Source organism: Sceloporus occidentalis, unplaced genomic scaffold (genome assembly GCF_023333645.1).
Source record: "Sceloporus occidentalis isolate IW3139 unplaced genomic scaffold, rSceOcc1.0.p SCAF_228, whole genome shotgun sequence".
Taxonomy (NCBI): Eukaryota; Metazoa; Chordata; class Lepidosauria; order Squamata; family Phrynosomatidae; genus Sceloporus; species Sceloporus occidentalis.
This window is the reverse complement of record NW_028317208.1, coordinates 583,687-598,885: the sequence shown is the minus strand read 5'-3', so window position 1 is coordinate 598,885 and position 15,199 is coordinate 583,687. Positions and strand designations below refer to the sequence as shown.

At 40.7% G+C, this 15,199-nt stretch overlaps 1 protein-coding gene across 1 annotated transcript in view; it reads right to left on the bottom strand.

Moving 5' to 3' along the window:
* The window catches only part of LOC149276711 (progestin and adipoQ receptor family member 3-like), a 71,737-nt gene that overhangs the window by 45,140 nt on the left and 11,398 nt on the right, over positions 1 to 15,199 (bottom strand). Inside the window, exons 2-3 of the mRNA XM_089503365.1 lie at positions 8,234 to 8,396; positions 470 to 480 (exon numbers count right to left, since the gene is read on the bottom strand). Coding sequence (XP_089359491.1) covers positions 470 to 480; positions 8,234 to 8,396 — 174 coding nt within the window. The remainder of the gene's footprint in view (positions 1 to 469; positions 481 to 8,233; positions 8,397 to 15,199) is intronic.

The window sequence follows — 15,199 nt, the reverse complement described above, 5'->3', positions numbered from 1 at the left end:
TAGATTTTGATAGAAGATAGGGCTGCAACAACTAATCGATAATAATCAATAAGGGGCAGTTGTGGTTAATGGTGTGTTTAGGGTTAATTTAGGGGCAGTTGTGGTTGATGGGGTGTTTAGGGTTAATTTAGGGGCAGTAGTGGTTGATGGGGTGTTTAGGGTTAATTTAGGGGCCGTTGTGGTTGATGAGGTCTTTAGGGTTAATTTAGGGGCAGTTGTGGTTCATGCGGTCTTTAGGGTTAATTCCCTAAATTATAACTCTCATTCGTCAGAGTAGTTCCGTACCCAGTCTATTCCTATTACATTATTTATTTATTTTCCACCCGGTGCATATAAAATTATTTAGTTAGTTTTTTACTTGATATATACATAACTCTTACTTTTTTTACCTCCCCTATACCTCACTCACGAGTAAAAGCTCAGGATCGTTCCTGAAGCTTTAAAGAACTGCAAAACCTGACACCTCTACAAGAGGCATGACTATATTCACTAGGGAGGAGGAGCCGAAAGAAACAGAAGCGTCTACGTTGCCTGGATACGCTGCAACTCACAGACGCCATACACACAGACGGAATGAGGAGGAGCTGAAAGAGCCGAATAAGACAGAAGCGTGTACGTTGCCTGGAGACGACGCAACTCACAGACGCCATACGCACGGACGTAATGACGTTCTCTCCTACACACGCCCGCGGCAAGACTGAAACGGACGGCTTTTTAAAGCGAACTCACATAAACAATACACGCTACGATTGCAAATCACTATTGCGGACCACTTCAACTTTATTCTCCTGAGGAAGCCCAGTTTTAGGGCGAAACGCGTTGAGATATAGAAGAAAAAATCTGCATTTTTTCCTGATCGGAGATCACTTATTCCGGACCTCGGACTTTAAGTTTGAATATTTTTATTTGAACTCAACCTTCTTGTAAGTGCATTTCTACTTGCTTATATACAGCATAGATAGTTACTGCACCATATGGTTGTTTTCTGTTTTATATTTATAGAATTTTAAAGAATAAAGAACAGAACTTACTTCTGAAGAGCCTCTTGTACTGACATTGTTTGTGAGTGCATCTAAATATTTTTCACATATTTGAATATATAGCAACAATATCACACTATCATATATATTTTTCTCTTTCTCCTATATACACATGCGCCCCGATTGCTGTTTTGTACGTTTTTGAACACTGAGAGGAGTGTTTTGTTGGGCAGCGGCAGTATTATTACAGGGAAGTATTTTTTTTTTTTGTTTTTGTTTTTTTTTGTTTTTTTTTTAAATTGAAATATTTAATATAAAATTAATACTGTTACTCCAACACCTAAGCGATAAAATGCATATATATATTTTAAGTTTAATCAATACGGTCCCAAAAGTTGAGGTTCAGATGTAAACAGCTCTAGCTATACAAATCTATAACCCTTTAATTGTTTTCATTTTATATCAGAACAAACATTAATTGCAAAATGTTTTATCCATTGAGAAGAAATATCATTTATAAACCGTACTGTATGTTTATTGTGACATCAGATGGCCAACAGTAAACTTCAATTGGCATATACTAAATATTCTGAATGCATAATAATAAAGTTTTAATCCAATCTATAACAAGTCACAATCATTCGGAATAATTTCGTGAAAAGACAATATTGAACCTAAAAAAAGTTCATATAAAATGGATTTCTCATTTCACACTACAAAGAAATAGCGTTGCCTTTAGTTTTAACAAATAAAATGGTGTTTGAGCAGCATTGTAGTTTAAATTTAACTGTAGTGCAGTTTATTCTTCATAAAAATACCATACAAATGGTCGGTCTATAGTCATCAGCAGAACAAAAAAAAAAAGAAATAAAAAAAAAAAGAGGTAATGCTGATGACGAAACAATTATAATACTGTTGGTACATAGAAAAGTAATCATATTTTATACATTTATACAGAGTATAAAAGGTAACGGAATAGTAGAGATTAAGCCACAGTCTCTCTGATCACATTTTCTATTTTCTTTGGAAGAAGTTCTTTTCTTTCTTCGATGCTGATCAAAGAGTTCCGACAATTGTGGCCATCTACAAATAGTTTTGCATACACGGGATTTGAGTAGTTCGTGGGCTTATCCAACTCAATGATGAAGTTTGGGTCTAAGAGTGTTCCATCATTGTGGTCGTGGTCCACCTCATACATGTTATAAGATGGGTTTCCGATTTCTACATTCATGCCTCCATTTATTATGGGTTGCCTTCGTATTGTTTTTGTCCGTCTTCTCCTTTTACATAGCAGGAGCCCAATTACTAATGTAGTGATCAGGGTCACCAATAAAACTAATGGAACAATAATTGCAATACTCCTCGTGCTAGCGTTGTCAGACTTGCTGCTCTTGGGAGCTGGCCTCTCACATTGCTTTCCTGACCAGTTGGCTGAACATTTGCATTTCGGTTCATTTAACGCAGTTATTGTGCAAATTCCCTCATTCTGACAGTAGTAATCGCAAGGGTTCACTTTCTGGTCGCAGCGCTGACTTTTAAAGCCCACAGAGCATACGCAGGCAGGTATATTGGTCTCGGGTTCCAGCTGACACGTGCCCCCATTATAACAGTAGCCGTCACACAACTGACAGCTAGAGGCGATTTTTCCGTTAGTACAGTTGCACGCAATATCATAACTGTTCTTGTTGATGATACATTGGCCTCCTCGACATCTTAGGCATTTGTCAACTTCACATTTTGACCCTTCATATCTCATAGGACAGACGCACTCAACATTTCCATCGTTGGATATGGAGCAGGACTCTGAGTGTACGCAGTAGTGGTGACACACATGGTATTGACATCTGTCCCCTGTATAGTCAGGAAGGCATCGGCAGGAAGGTTGATTGCCAGCAGATACGCTGCACGTGCCGCCGTTCTCACAAATCATGTCGCAAACTTTACGTCCGCAGTTGGGTCCGGAATATCCCACCGTACAGCTACATGTCGGTTTACCAAGTACAGATGCTGTACAGGTTCCCCCATGAAGGCAGTAATTATGGCAATGGTTAATTTCACATCTTTCTCCGGAATTACAGGGAAGTATTTACTTTTATTTCACTTTGACACGTGATTGGGTGTTATAGGTTTTTTATTTTGATGAAATTAATACATCAGATTTTCCGGTGCATTATGCAAGTTTTGAGGATGCCTTGAAATGGGTAAGGTTATTCGGTAAAAATGCTTTACTTGCTAAAGTGGATATTGAGGGCGCTTTCCGATTACTTCCTATTATCCCCGATTGTTTTCCTTCCTTGGGTTTTCAGTTAAATGGTGAATTTTATTTTGACAAGTGTTTGCCGATGGGATGCTCCCTTTCTTGTTTCTACTTTGAAGCGTTTGCATGTTTTGTTGAATGGGCAGTTAAATCAGTTTCGGGTTTGAATTCAGTTATACATTACAGATTTTTTGTTTATAGGTAAGCCTGTTAGTTAGGATTGTTTGTCATTGCTAAATGCATTCTTTGTTAAAGCAGAATATTTCGGTATCCTTCTAGCTCATGAGCAAACCGTTTTTCCTACCACTTCATTGTTATTTTTGGGTATAGAAATAGATACAGTGAACATGTTGTTTAGATTACCTAAGGATGAGATTATTAAACTAAAGTTTATGATTAATGCAGTTTTGGTTTAAAAAAAGGTAACGGTTAAGTGCTTTCAATCGCATATGGCGAAGGCTATCTCTGGAAAGAAAGTTGGTTGTCATAGAGTTAGAGTTTCCAAGCAGGTTAAGGAAGACTTGCTAGTTTGGAAATTGTTTCTTAAAAAATTTAATGGTGCTGCCATATGGCAGAATGAATTTATTGAAAATGATGATTTAGAATTTTTTACTGATGCAGCCGGGGGCATTTGGCTTTGGTATCTTTTGGCAGGGTAAATGGGTGGCTGCGGGTTGGCCTCAGGTTTAGCATGACGCAGGCTGGACAAAAAATGTAGTATTATTAGAGCTATTCCCAGTCGTGGTAGCTTTGGAATATTGGGGTGTATTATGGCGTAATAAGAGAATCTTGTTACATTGTGATAACATGGGTGTAGTCTGGGTTATCAATACTTTGCGAGCTAAGTCATTGCCTGTGATTAATTTATTAAGGCGTTTAGTGTACTTGTGTCTTATTAATAATATTTGGCTCAAAGCTAAACATATTGCTGGTAAAAGGAATACCATAGCTGATGCTCTCTCGCGCTTCGACTTTAAGCTTTTCAGGGAAATGGCACCCCAGGCGAAGAAAGAGGGGCTGGAAATTTCGCCAAGCATATGGGAATTGATGACGCCGAGATAAGTGACTTCATTGAACGATCTTTATCGAAAAGCACCTGGTCAAGCTATAGGAGGTCCTGGGGTCTTTGGACAGTTTTTGTTGAAAATAAAGGCATAGATGTTTTGGATAGCAGAGTTGAAACAGCGTTAGGCTTTGTAATGGATTTAATTAAGAAAGGTTTCTCTCGTTCCTTTATTGATAGGTGTTTATTAGGTATAGGTTTCTTCTTTAGGTTATCGGCTAAGCAACACTCGTTTAAAGATTTTTTGTTGAAACAGGTTTTAAAAGGTTATAGTTGTGGGACGGTTACAAAGGATTCAAGAAGGCCTATTTCGTATGAATTATTACATAATATAGTGGAGGTAGTTAATAATATATGCTGGAACAAATCTGAGGCTTGCCTTTTTAAGACGGCCTTTATTATTGCCTTTTTTGGTGCATTTCGAATTAGTGAACTAGTGGCTGGCAACAGTAAAGGCGGCTCTGGTTTGCTTATGGAGGATGTTTTATGTGGGGAAAATTTAAAAATTTTCCTTAGGACATCGAAAACGGATAAAAAAGGTAAAGGTTGCTGGACAAGACTTCAGAGAATTGCAGGAAGTTCTATTTGCCCGGTTAGGGTGGCTGAGGCTTCTATGGCTCAGCGTCCTATGCTGCCAGGAAACTGGCTTATGCATGGTTCCGGTCAGCCATTAACGAAATTTCAGTTTCATAGTGTATTAAAGAAATGTTTATCAGCACTGGGTCTGGGCACGGAAAATTATTCTACACACTCTTTTAGAATTGGTGCGGCAACAGAGGCTGCTAGACTAGGTTTGGATACATCAATCATCAAACGGATTGGGAGATGGGAGACGGACCGGTATAAAATATATGTTAGGCCTGATCTTTTATAAGTATATTAATGCGTTTTCTTACAGGTAACTTCCCGAAAGTAGTTTGGATTATTGGACATTCTTTTGTTTTTTGGGCTCAAAGAAGAGCTGAAGTACGGAAAGGAGGAGTCAATCTCGGTTTTGATGAAAATTTTATTAATATTTTTGGATAGGCATTCGCGGCCTGGGTATTTGTCAAGTTGAAAGCATTTTATTAGAATATGTACATATTTTTCCATACCCGGATATTGTTATTGTTCACTGTGGTGGTAACGATTTAGGTAAAGTTAAATCCATTGAATTGTTATTATCTTTTAAAGAATTAATGGTTAATGTTGAAAATTATTTTCTTCATACCTGCTTTGTATGGTCCGAGATCATACCGAGATTGGTGTGGTCAAGCAGACCGGAATTCAAAGCGTTCGAGAGAGTTAGACGGAAACTTAACAGACCAATGCATAAGTTCATGCAGTTGGAAGGTGGTTTTAGTTTCAGGGACATTGACTTGGAGGGTGTCTGTATGTGTTTTTACCGAAATGATGGAATTCACCTGTCAGATATTGGAAACGATATATTTAAACTTGGATTTACAGCTCATGGTGCAACAGGCCGTGGTTTTTATGGGGTGGGCCACGAATGTTTGATACTCCATTCGTGGCGGGTGGTGTATTGTGCTGTCCTGGCTTTAGGGTGGATCAGGGGCCCCCCAGGCCGCCCTAAATCCGGGCCAGTGGGCCGGACGGACGACCGGCAGACGAGCATTCAATGCAGCCGCAAAGTTAAAAACTAAGCGGCCGCGAGCAAGATTGAATGCGGCCGTCATGCCAGTAGCGTACCTGGCGGGGGAGGGGGGCGGTCCGCCCCGGCTGCCGCTCATCTGAGGGGTGCCACCATGCCGGCACGCCTTTAGAAACGATGTGCGCGGCAACTGTGGCTGTGCGCCGGGACTTGATGTCAAATCCCGGCGCACAACACTGAAGCCACGCCCACCGTCTTCCGCGCTCAGTACACCGGAAGGACAGAAAGAAGAAGAAGAGGAGGAGGAGGAAAAGTGAGAGTGAAAGAAGAAAAGGTAGGACAAGATTCAGGGAGAGTGGATTAGTAAGTGTGTGAGAGTGATGGGTGTTATGCTGAATGTAAGTGTGTGAGAGTGATGGGTGTTATGCTGAATGTTTGTGAATGAGGGTTTCAGATAGCATGGATGTGTAAGTGTTGGGGGATAGCTTGGCATAGGGAGTCCACAATCACATTCCTATCATGCCCAGATTCCAGCATGTAGTGGCTGCCTAGGCATGATAGGAGTGTGATTGCTGTTATAAATTATTTTTTGGTTCAACTTTGGTGTGTTAACACTTTTATTGGACAGAATAATTCAATGACAGTATTAATATATATATATATATATATATATATATATATATAATTGCAAACAGCAATCACACTCCTATCATGCTAAGTCAGCCAGCACATGCTAGAACCTGGGCATGATAGGATCGTGATTGTTGTTATATATGTGTATATATATATATATATATATATATATATATATATATATATATATATGTTAATATTGTTATTGATTTTTTTTGTCTAATTTTGGTGTTACTTTTAATAAAGTATTTTAAAGTTTTTTTTGTTTTTTTTTTCAATTTTGGCCAAGTGAATGCTGAATTTTCAGTTTCAGTCCAGAGTTTTCATTTCGGTGCATCCCTACTATATACTATGCCAGTCACTAAAGTGGTAAGCCTACACCACATCAATGTTTGGCTTAGTATATAGTGATAGGGGTTGTCAGTGTCTGGCTCAATGTATAGGCACACATTGACAGTGGTACCGCATAATCCCTAAGTATATAATGATAACAATTTTGCTGTACCCCTGTCAATGTTTGCCTAACCATAGAAACTATGCAGTTTTAAAGTGTGTGTGTGTGTGGGGGGGGGTGCCACATACAGGATCTGCCACGGGTGCCAAATACTCTAGGTACGCCCCTGCATCATGCGGCTGTCAGACCCAACGGCCATGCCTCAGCTCCTCTTCCCACGTCTTAAAAGGGGTGGGATGAAGAGCTGAGGCATGCGGTGTGTGCACACCAGCCACTTTAATTTCATTAGGCGCTGGTGGAGTGACTGCCGCACGACGGCCGCTTTCAATGTCGCTCGCAGCCGCTTTGATGGTGCAATGGGCCAGTTGACTAGACTTGCACCCCAGGCCTTAGGCTGCCAGCCCTCCCCTGGGGTGGATGGCATTGAAAGGGTTAAATTCTGGTTGCACTCTGGGGCTTGGGCTAGGAGTGATGTGTGTAAGTTGTTGATTAAATTGTAAGCTAAATAAAAGACCACGGCCTGTTTATCCAATCTGAAGTTGTCTGGTGTCTTTATTTGTTACAATTTTATTTGTGGTGTTTGTTAATATTTGTCAATGTCTGGTTTATATCCCTTACAATCACATGTAATCATGTGCTGTTTTGGATCATGCAAACCACTTACTTAACAATCCTATCCTTTAGCATGATTCCTATTATTTTGCCAACTACTGACATAAAACTTACTGGTCTGTAGTTGGCAGTCTTCCCTTCTACTTTTTTGTGCAGTGGTACTACGGTTGCTAACTTCCAGTCTTCTGAAACTACTATGCCAATAGTGACCCAGTTGTCACACTATTTCTCATTGTTAACAAGGGTCCCTCAACTTCATCTTCCTCTGTAAAAACAGAACATAATAATATATTTGTTTGTCGCATAAAGAAGAAATAGGAATAATTGGAAAATAGTTACTGGCCCTAGTAGCATACACAGTATGAAACATCCAAGAATTGGTTTAGTCAAAACCAATTAATCCAAACACACTCAACCAACAAACCAACCAACCAAGGTCGACAGAGAGAAGGTCAAATCTTGGCCTGCTTTACTTGGATTTGTATTTTACAACAGTTTTTTCTTCTTTTCAATTGTTACACAGTTTTTTGTATCCCTATAAATTTGATTACACAATTCTGTAACATATGTCCTAAGGTAATTTAGCTTTATATTCACAAAATACAGAAATGAATAAAATATTTTGTTAATAATTAAAACTTACTTGAAAGCAGAACAAGTAGATGTAACATATAACATAATCTTCCCGACTTGCTTTTGCTGATGGTAATACTGACGTCATGTCGTAAACGGTCAAGCTGAAGAAAAGTAGAAAACCTAACAAATGGCTCCAGATATTAACGGTCTCATTGGACAGAATGAAGAGGCTGTAAAAAGAAATAAAGAAAAATGTACAGAACATGAAGTAGGAAAATAAATAAAATTATAAATCAGCATAAAATCTCAGATATAATATGCGCCTGTGTAATACGTAGGAATAACACACACCCATAACTCCAACCTCACAGGTTGTTTCTACAATCTCAAACATGTGCATTTACATATACTCTCACTCGCACATATATATAAACTCATTCCATGCCTCAAACACACATCTACTTCTACCTACCACTTGTGGTCCAGGGGTCCTCACACACTCCCAGCATCTACAGTACAGTACAGGGAAATGACATGATATACCAGCGCTCAGACTGTTAGCCTGTTAGGACTAAGGGAACATCATTAGATCAGGGTGGCTGTAAGTGATGTGCAGACCCCATACACAAGGAGGGCAGCTAGCAAGGTTTCAGCATGTACTGGCTGACTTAGCGTGATAGGAGTGATATATATATTTGAATTTTTGGTCCAATTTTGGTGTGTTACTTTTATTAAAAGTAAGTAGAACACCAAAACTGGACTAGGGCTGTAACTAACGATTATTTTCATAATCGATTAGTTGGCCAATAATTTTTTCGATTAATCGGATAAAAAAATTTAAAATTTTAATTTAGTTAAAATAATTTAATAAAGTAACGTAGGATGTTAAAAACAAATGGCAGAATAAAAAACTTTAATAAAAATGCATTTCTTGTTTTTATTTCCCAACCTGCCCCCCCCAGTTATGCACATTTGAGCCCAGGCTTGCCACACTGCCCTCCCCACATATCCCTTATATCCCCTGATATGTCACGCCGTCCTCCCCAGGTATGCCGTATACCCCCCAGATATGCCGTAATGCACTCATAGATTTGCAGACTCGTTCACAGACACAATCATTTTATAACTGGTGCGGGGAACTCTGATCTCTGACAGTCGGGGAAGGTCTGCGCGATGGACGCAGACAACCCCTGCTGCTAGCCACGCCTCCTTCCGGCTGCAGCGTAAGTGCGTGGGATCTACACGGTGCCCCGGCTACATGACAGGGAAGTCAGAAGCACCGGTAAGTTTGGGGGGGGGAGTGTTAAATGGGGGGCATAAGGCATTTGTGGAGGCAGAGTGCTCTGTGAAATGCCTTTTAACCCTCTTAATGCCACTCTGCCTCCAGAAATGCCTTTTTAACCCTCTATATGCCACTCTGCCTCCTGAATGCCTTAAACCTCCCTATATGCCACTCTGCCCCATAATATGCCTTTTAACCCTCTAAATGCCAGAGTGGCATATAGGGGTATAAGGCATTTCTGGAGGCAGAGTGGCACATAGGGGGTCAAAAGGCATATCATGGGGCACAGTGGCATATAGGGTTAAAAGGCACATCATGGGGCACCGTGGCATATAGGGGGTATAAGGCATTTCTGGGGCAGATGTGCATAACTGGGGGGCAGGTTGGAAAATAGAAGGAAATAAAACCAAAATATTTTTCTCATTCATAGCTTTTATTAAAAAAAAATAGTTTAGATGGATTAACATTTACTGGTAAAACTTTTTTTCCCATAGGGTAGTCTTATATTCAGGCTTTTTGTTTTTTTTCCTAAATTAATATTTAGATTTTGGGGGGTCGTCTTATAATAAGGGTCGTCTTATAATCGAGCAAATACGGTATGCCTTATATACCCCAGTATGCCTTATACCCCCTGATATGTCACGCCGTTCTCCCCAGGTATGCCGTATACCCCCCTGATATGCCATAGTGCACTCATAGATTTCCAGACTAGTTCACAGACACAATACTTTTATAAATAAATACATAATAATTTTCACTGCCCCCAGGATTTAGATTCCCCTCAGTTTGCCCCCCTTACCTCTACCTGCACCTTAAGTTAACCTTATTAAATTAATTAAATTAACCCTCAGTCCTCAGCATTAAATTAATCCTGAAGAGAAGACCCCATTAACCATAACTGCCCCTAAATTAATCATGAAGACCCCATCAACCACAACTGCCCCTAAATTAACCCCTAAACACCCCATTAACTATAACTGCCCCTAAATTAACCCTAAATACTCCATTAACTATAACTGCCCCTAAATACCCCATCAACCCCAACTGCCCCTAAATTAACCCTGAAGACCCCATCAACCACAACTGCCCCTAAATTAACCCTAAACACCCCATCAACCACAACTGCCCCTAAATTAACCCTAAACACCCCATCAACCACAACTGCCCTTAAATTAACCCTAAACACCCAATCAACCAAAACTGCCCCTAAATTAACCCTGAACACCCCATCAACCATAACTGCCCCTAAATTAACCCCCACCTCCCAGCAGCCCAAATATTAATTTTATACTTACAGTTAGATGAGTTCCTGAGCCATGTGGACGATATAGGAAATGGGCGGGACCAATCGACAGGTTGGCCCCGCCCTTTCTTTCTCCTTGTCCCCCCCTGCGGTCACTGCTGATTGGCCCCGCCCCTTTCTTTCTCCCTGTCCCTCCTTGCAGTCAATCGGCAGTGACTGCAGGGAGGGACTGTAAGTAGTAACTGCTGTGAGTCACAAGCGGATTATAAAACGAGTGGTATTTTTCAGAGCGTTGGCAACAATTTTCATTATCGATTTTATCGATTAGTTGTTGCAGCCCTACATATATATATTAACATTGCTTTGGTTTCAGCTAAGTGAACCCTGAATTTTCAGTTTTGGTCCAGAGTTTTCATTTCGGTGCATCCCTAAAATAAATAGAACTATTTAATTTTTATATTTAATCCAGAATCATGAATTTGTAGTCACTTCAGAGGACAAAACTTTCTTGGCTCAGACATCAGTGAGAGGAAAAGAAAAAGGTTTTGTGTCATTTTCTTTATTTTAATCTGCATATCTTATTAAAGGCCATATTTTCTCTCAGTGAAAAATGAGTGCGGCCCACGCACATATACATTTCTGATCACACTGTGATCTCTATGCAAGTCTGTGGGGATCTGTAAAAGATTCTAACACATTTAACATCTCTTCTAACCCTAGTAATCTGAAAGGACCATATATAATTATTGGTATAGGCAGTAGTCAAAGATATGTAATCATTGTTCATAAATAAATGATTATTAAGATATATTAATAGGTTTCAATGATAGGCTTCAGGGTTTCCTTGACCTTAAATATGGAATGAAGGATTTGCAGAACAGGCATTCTATAGATAGGATAGTAACTTGCTAATGCATGGTATAGTTGTAACTGTAAAAGGGCATTACAATATGCATACAGTGACCACCTAAAATAGGGTTTCGACGTGTAAAGACCTTAGTGAGCATGTTTACCCAATTAGGTGAAGACCAATATACTAACATCATTATCCAAACCACATATAAGCTAGGCATTTGTAAGACATGAGAGAAGCATGGGAAGAGAGGTTGAGAGAAGATGTACTTGCCATCCACGGACTCTTCACGTCCCAACCCTCCCTCCCTCCATCCTCAGGAATGCATAGGACAGATGTCATGAACTAAATTCCTTTCCAAGGTTTTGAAAGACTTGTTTTGTATTGTTTTTGTTATCTTCTTTTTATATTCTTCTTCTATTTTTGTTCGTATTAAATGTTTCACCTTTGTTTGCATCTAAGTGACTCTTAAGTGCCTATTTTTGACGCACATACATATTTATGTGTTGTTCCCTATACGAAGTTTGTATTGGCCCTATATTTTTATAACAGGATCACTGTGTCTTTGCCTCATCGGAGCGATCAGATATCCCTGCAGATATCCTCCGATGACCTTCTGGGTGACGTCAGCAGAGATGCAACCCGGAAAGGAATGTCCGATCGTGCATTTCAGAATGCTGGATGGCGCGATCGGCGTTTAAAAATGTAAAAGTTTTCCGGCATTCATGCCAGAAGCTGTTACAGGAGATCGGACAGCAGAAAGCCAGTGATGCAGGTGTCCCTGCTGCTGAAAGAAGTACCGGTACATCCATAGGGGACAGAAGGTTAAATTATAATTTCATTTACTGAAGTTAAATAGTTAATCAAAACATATATTAATCATGCAAGAGGAATATTGACCCACTCTTCTTGGCAGAATTGTTTTAATTCAGCCAAATTGTAGGATTTTGGAGCATGAACTGCCTTCTTAAGTTTATATCAGCATCTGAATCTGATTAAAGTCAGGACTTTGACTAGGCAACTTCAAAACCTTTATTTTGTTTCTTTTGAGCCATTCTGATATGGAATTTCGTGCTTAACCAACTGTGGTTAAGCTTTGGGTTACAAACTGATGCCCGAATATTCTCATTCAGGAGTTTCTGTTACAAAGCAGAATTCATGACTCCACCAATTATGGCAAGTCCTGAAACCTTGTAGCCTACTTCACTTTGCAATCGAGGTTTAGATACAACATGTCTAACAGCTATCACGTCTGGGTGTGTCTAGTGAAATTTAAACGAATTATGATTGATTTACTAACTAAGGGGGAAATTACTAAAACATTTAAGTGTGACAAATATTAAAAAAAAACCTAAGCAATCAGAAAAGGGGCAAATACGTTTTTAACCCCTTCGCGACAAAGCCCGTACATGTACGGACTCGCGATGCAATGCATTCTGACAAAGCCCATTCATGGGCTGATGTTAAATAGCTGCATCACTGCGTTTTCACCACTACTGGCGGCTTTGCAGCATCCACGGAAGCCTCACAGACTGGCCGTGGATCATGGGAGGGAAGCCCCCCCCAAAAAAAATTGGCAGCCGGCTAATACAGAGCTAAGAAAGCGATCAGCAATCGCTTCCTAAGCATAATCGGTGTTGCTAACATGTCTCAATTATTAAAAAAAAAAAAATATATATATATACCGTATTTGCTTGATTATAAGAAGACCCTGATTATAAGACGACCCCCCCAAAATCTGAATATTAATTTATATAAAAAAGAAAAAGCCTGAATCTAAGACGACCCTATAGGAAAAAAAGTTTTACCAGTAAATCTTAATTCATGTAAACTATGTGAACATTTTTTTTTATTAGAAAAGCTATGATTGACAAAAATATTTTGTTTTTATTTCCTTTTTTTTCAACCTGCCCCCCCCAGTTATGCACATCTGCCCCTTGGCCTGCCACTCTGCCCCAGAAATGCCTTATACCCCCTATATGCCACTGTGCCCCATGATATGCCTTTTAACCCTCTAAATGCCACTGTGCCCCATGATATGGCTTTTGACCCCCTATGTGCCACTCTGCCTCCAGAATTGCCTTATACCCCTATATGCCACTCACAGCGTATAGAGGGTTAAAAGGCATTTCTGGAGACCGAGTGGCATTAAGGGGGTTAAAAGGCATTTCATAGAGCACTCTGCCTCCAGAAATGCCTTATGCCCCTCATTTAACACTCCCTCCCTCCTCCAAACTTACCGGAGCTTCTGACTCCCCGGTGCGTAGTCCGGGCAGCGTGTAGAGCTCTACGCCATTTGCGTAGACAACCCCAGCTGCTAACCGCACCTCCTCCCGGCTGCAGCGGAAGTTGTGTACACGAATCGCGCAGAGCTCTACAAGCTGCCCGGACCAAGCACCTGGGACTCAGAAGTAACGGTAAGTGGTGGTGGGGGAGACAAGAGGATCCAGATCCCCTGCATCGCTGCGGGGGATCTGGATCTTAGTCTCATAGTCAGACCTAGTTGAAGTCTGATTATAAGACGACCCTGATTATTTGCTCTGGAAAAAACCTTGTCTTCTAATCGAGCAAATACGGTATATATTGTGGTAAAGTGTATGGGAAAGTGGTGGATGGGGTATATATCTAACCTGGTTTTCTCAGCCAGGCACGGTAGCAGAAATCCAGGAGGATACATGCTGCTTTAGCAGAGAGTAGTCTGCTAGGGCTCTTTTGTTTAAAGTTACATGGGCTGGATTTCTTGGACTGGAGGACAGGTTGGAAGTGGGAGAGACCCCTAGTCCACTACGGGTTTTCCTTACTCCCAGGGGGTCCTCAGGTGAGGCTTCCTATGCTTATTACTGGGGAGGAAGCCTTAAAAGAGAGGGCTGTTAGGTTTGCAGTGTGTAGGAGAGACTGAGTCAAGGAGCAGCTACAGCCAGCGCTGCAGCCCACCAGGTAGGAACCTTTCCGTATGGACAACTTGTTATTTTTCTTGGTGCCAGAACTTAGGCCTGTTGTGGGATAGTGAGGTATCCTGATGTTTAGTTAGAGCCTGACAGGCTTAGAGTTTGTTTTGTTTGCAAGGTGCTCTATGCCTAAATCATTTAAATAAACACCCTCTTGAACTTTTGAAACCTGCTGCCTGTGTGAATACTGTCATTGCCGCCTCATGTGTGAGCTGTTCCCTACAATATATATAAAGTTTTTTTATGAGCAAGTCCTACAATTAGTACTATATCTTCACAAAATTTGTAATGTCCGCCTCTAGAGGATCAGGCTCGGTTGGGGAGATCAAGGGTCTCCCTCTAACCGGCTTAAAGCAAATCAAGGGAGTGGAAAGTCTGTTAATGCAGACCTTTGATCCTGCTCCCTTGAGATGAACTGCTGCTGTGCGTCAGGATTTGCTGTCACACAACACAGATGCCTCGCCCACCGCCTTCCGCGCTCACTGCACCGGAAGGACACAGAAGAAGCAGAGCCAAGAGGAGGAAGAAAAGGAGCTGTAGCGGGAAAAGCGACAGTGTCAGAGGAAAGGTAGGAAAACATTCATTGAGAGTGAATGTTTGTGAATGAGTGTGTGTGTGATAGGATGGATGTGTATGTGAGTGGAGGGATAGCATGGCATAGGGAGGCTGTAATCTCACTTCTAACATGCCTAAGTTCCAGCATGTAC